This window comes from Gavialis gangeticus, unplaced genomic scaffold (genome assembly GCF_001723915.1).
Source record: "Gavialis gangeticus isolate Ggan-Ray unplaced genomic scaffold, GavGan_comp1, whole genome shotgun sequence".
Taxonomy (NCBI): Eukaryota; Metazoa; Chordata; order Crocodylia; family Gavialidae; genus Gavialis; species Gavialis gangeticus.
In genome coordinates, this window is record NW_017729032.1 from 153,370,929 (window position 1) to 153,375,000 (window position 4,072).

Consider the following 4,072-nt stretch of genomic DNA (forward strand, 5'->3'; position numbering starts at 1 on the left):
CCCCCGCCACCCCCCCCCCCCCCCCCCCCCACTGTTGATGCTGCTGCCAGCTTCTACAGGTGGTCCTCACCCCCACCCCTGACGTGCCCCAGGCCCTGCACACCCCTAGGGACAGCTCTGGGGATCAGAGTGTCACTCAGGAGGGCATGATGCTTAATTTGTGGTACTCGTGCCAAAAACATTGGGTCCCATTACCCCATGGCTTCTGGAAGGAAGAAATATGAGTGATTTTTATTATGCTGTATAGTATTTAAGCCAAGTACCACTTTAAAATATTTGTCAAATTGAATTTAGCTTTAAGTAAAGTTGTAATTCAGTTTGCTGGTAATAGACTTAGCTATTATGAAATTCTGATGCATTGTAGAGATCGTGACACTGTTTCTAGCTGGAGCACTGTTTCTAACAACTGAGATGAACCTTCCATGTGTAGAAACTGAGCACACCAGTAAAAGAGTTGTTCTTATTTTGTAGGCCTACCTCGATCTCGTAGTCAGACGTGCCTGCCTGAACTGTTAAGATTTCTGGGACAGAATGTACATGCAAGGAAAAATAAAAATGTTGATATTCTTTGGCAAGCTGCTGAGGTATTCATTATTCTAAATATTTTTACAATCTTATGGTCTTTTAAATGTGTACAATACATATTCCCCTTTCTTTTTTCACATGTGTGTTTTTATTTTCACTTGTATTTCCAAATTTCTCCATTCCCTTGCAAGTAAATTTAAAGTGCTCCCTTCCTCACACTTCCAAGTTGAGAGGTGGAAAAGGAAAGCATCTCCTTTTAAATGCTGTCACTGCTTTAGTATGGGTTAGTGCCATTCAACACCAGCCCTGAGAATAATAGCATTGTGACAAGAAGATGTCAGGAAAAAATGGATTGAACACTTCTAAAAATATTTACTAAAATTAAAAAAAATGGCTATTCCCATCTTGGTTTAATGTATCTTTTCAAAACAGCTTTAGGAGAAATTTTTCTTTTAGGTCAGACTAACACAAGTTATAGGGGTTTTGCTTTCTTCTATAACATAAAGCATAAGATAGGAACTTCTGAGCACATAATGACCAACTACTTCCATGTCATTGCAGTGGCAAGGGCTCGGTAATTTCCTTCTCTCTCCTGCTTTTACCTAGGACTATTTATATGGGGTGTTCTTGGCATTAGTGCTATCAGCCCTGGTAGTTGTAAGGGTTTGAATTGGGGATTCCTCTGGTTAACAATTACCCACAAACTCAAGGGACTGGACTCAGTGGCCCAGGAAATCCTTTCCAATCTTACATTCCTTTTGTCCCACACCACCGGTGACTAGAGACACATTCCTCCTAGTACTAGCTGTAGTAATATGTCTTCTAATATGTCAGTAAAATGAGTTGATCAAAAATCTTATTGGTATTACTCCAGAGGAGGGAATGTGATCTCTTTGTCAGTGTTTTTCCATAAAAAAGTGATGAATTGTGTATTCTATTTCTAGATATGCCGCCGACTAAATGGTGTTCGATTTACAAGCTGTAAAAGTGCCAAGGACAGAACAGCCATGTCCGTGACCCTAGAGCAGTGCCTGATCCTGCAGCATGAACATGGAATGGCTCCCCAGGTTTTCACCCAGGCTCTGGAGTGCATGAGGAGGTAAGAGCTGAATTGCTTGCTAGTCACTTATTCCTAATGCAGGATCCATGTAAACTGCAGATGGGTGGCTCTCTTTTTTTTTTGGATATGGGTCAGTTCTATCAAAAAATATATATATATATAAAGTAAAATAAACCCCGCAGAATACAAGTAGCTGCTTCTCCAATCTTTTTTTTTCTGTCAGAAAATAGTGTTCATTGACCTGTGCAACATAAAACTGATTGTTGCCAGATTTGTATGATATGCTCTTCAGCAAGGGCCAAAAAAGGTTTGTGCCATTAGTTGTCAGCAGTGTATAGGAAGTTTTCAAAGGATTGTGTATGAACAAATTTTCAAGCAGACTCAGTGCTGAGCTGCTAGTTGACAACAGAAGGCTGATGTCCCTTCAAAACCTGCATAATCCTGATGTTTCTTTGGCTGCCATGGTGCTGCTGCCTTTTAATCCAGTTTTGATCGGGTGGTTTTCTCAGAGATGACCTCTATCCTACTGATGCTCTAGGAAGGATACACATCTGCAGGTTGCACTGGTTTGCTATGCTTACTTCCTTATCAGTGAAACAGTTTGCTCACTAGGCAAATTGTGAATATGAATGTCTCATGATACAGCAACCAAACTCCATCACAACCTGTCAGTGTGCTTTTGTCATATCAATCTAACAATGTTCTGTATTCTGAAGCAGCAGACGTGTTTGCAGAATTCAATACTGTACTAAAAAGAAAACCTGTTTACTGTTGTTCAATGCCTTGTTTCAAGCACTGCTGAAAAACTCTGTATTTCGCATACCAAAAGAAAGGATAAGAAACCCAGTTTTAGTCTATCGATGTAGTTCAACAATGCTGTTGAGTCCTGTTTTCAACATTCACTCTTACTGAATGTACTGTACTGTGTGTCTTCTCACCAAATTTCTCTATAGAGTGTTCAATTCTCTTATCCTTTCTGTATGTTTTTGCTGTTTGACCCTTTCTTAATCTTCAATTGCCTAAAAAGAATATACCTTGCATGAAAGAAGCTACAGCCTCTTAACAGTGGTAAATTTTGTTTTTGAGTGTTTTCACTCCTAGGTCTGCCAGTAGCCTTTAATACCCTCAGTTGGTTTAAGGGCTTTTTGCTAGTGGATGTATAAATACTGGATGTGAAAAAGGGACATTCAGAAAGGAGTCATCCCTTGCTGTTAGAAACAAAGATACCTTGGTACAGCATTATCAGGGATAAAATTATCTATTTAGAAGCAGTGCTAAGTGGTTCTCAAATAATTCATGTAAGTACCTTTGCTTCTGAATTTTCAGCTCAGTTGCAAATGTGAAAGAAAAATCAGCCCAGTATGATTTTAATAGATACTTATTTAAGAAACTATTTAAAAGGATAATCAATGAGCAAATACAATATTAGACAAATGTATTGTGTTAGCTAAATCCCTATCATTTCCCCAAAGTAGTAAAAAATGAACAATGCAGTTATCAAATCAGTGTCACAGTTGGGGTTGACTCAGTAGATTAGTAGTTTAACAATGATTTTTAGAACATCAAGTTAATTCAGCAAATTATCCAATCAAATGAGGAGGGGGGACACAAGAAATAATTGAAATAATTTTCTGTTGATTTTCCACTTGGGAGACTGTTTTCCTTTAAGATGCTGTCTGACATGCCAGCCGCAACAATCTTAACTGTTGACAGACATAACTGACTGTCTACTCCCATCTTAGATCCTTGGCCAAAAGAGATCGCTTAAAGGAGGGGGACAAAATTTACCTTGTTAGTCTTCAGGAAGTGTGGAGACCAAGGTAGTTATCTTCATAGCTCATTAACGTAAATCTCCTTAAATTTCACTGACTATTTCACATTAACTGCTATTTTGTTATTCTTGCCCCCTCTCCTCACAAACACAATAGCAAAAACATTGACAAGAATGAAACAGGCATGTTGCTCAACGGTACACAATAGGACAGCTCTGGGCAACAACTTTCTAACCTGGATTAAACTTCCTGATTTAGATAATTGACTTAAAGGTTTGCTTTCAAGGACCTATTAATGGTTCCATTTTGACACATGCACTCCACACATTCACAGACTCTAAGACAGGTGTTAAACTTACGTGGCCGCCCATCTGTATCCAGACTGCAGGACTCCTGCTAAACCAGATCTGCCATAGGGTGAGTGGTGGGTGTGGCCACCGCTACGGTGGCAGTGGGTCTGGTTTCTGCAGGGCATCCAAGGGCTGTTTCACAGTGTTCACTAGTCCACCGGCCTCCAAGGGCTGTGTCCACCAAGGCCCACAGCCAGCCCCACCCACCACTGGCTACGCTCCCAACTTCTGGGAGCCTGCTGGTAGGCCAACAGGCTATGTGGAATGACTCCATGGGCCATATGTTTGATACTCCTACTCCTCCAGGAAGCCTCCATAAGTAAAACAAAAATGGAAGAGTCCACACCTTATTTGCTTGCTGTGCC

At 40.4% G+C, this 4,072-nt stretch overlaps 1 protein-coding gene and 1 long non-coding RNA gene across 12 annotated transcripts in view; one reads left to right on the top strand and one right to left on the bottom strand.

Annotated features, from left to right (window-relative positions):
* Positions 1-4,072, top strand: part of INPP4A (inositol polyphosphate-4-phosphatase type I A) — a 240,036-nt gene that overhangs the window by 218,805 nt on the left and 17,159 nt on the right. For all 11 annotated transcript variants that reach the window (XM_019524587.1, XM_019524585.1, XM_019524591.1 and 8 more), the window contains 2 exons: positions 472-584; positions 1,470-1,624. In XM_019524587.1, coding sequence (XP_019380132.1) covers positions 472-584; positions 1,470-1,624 — 268 coding nt within the window. The remainder of the gene's footprint in view (positions 1-471; positions 585-1,469; positions 1,625-4,072) is intronic.
* The window catches only part of LOC109302774, a 19,548-nt gene that overhangs the window by 4,992 nt on the left and 10,484 nt on the right, over positions 1-4,072 (bottom strand). The gene's annotated exons all lie outside the window — the stretch shown is intronic.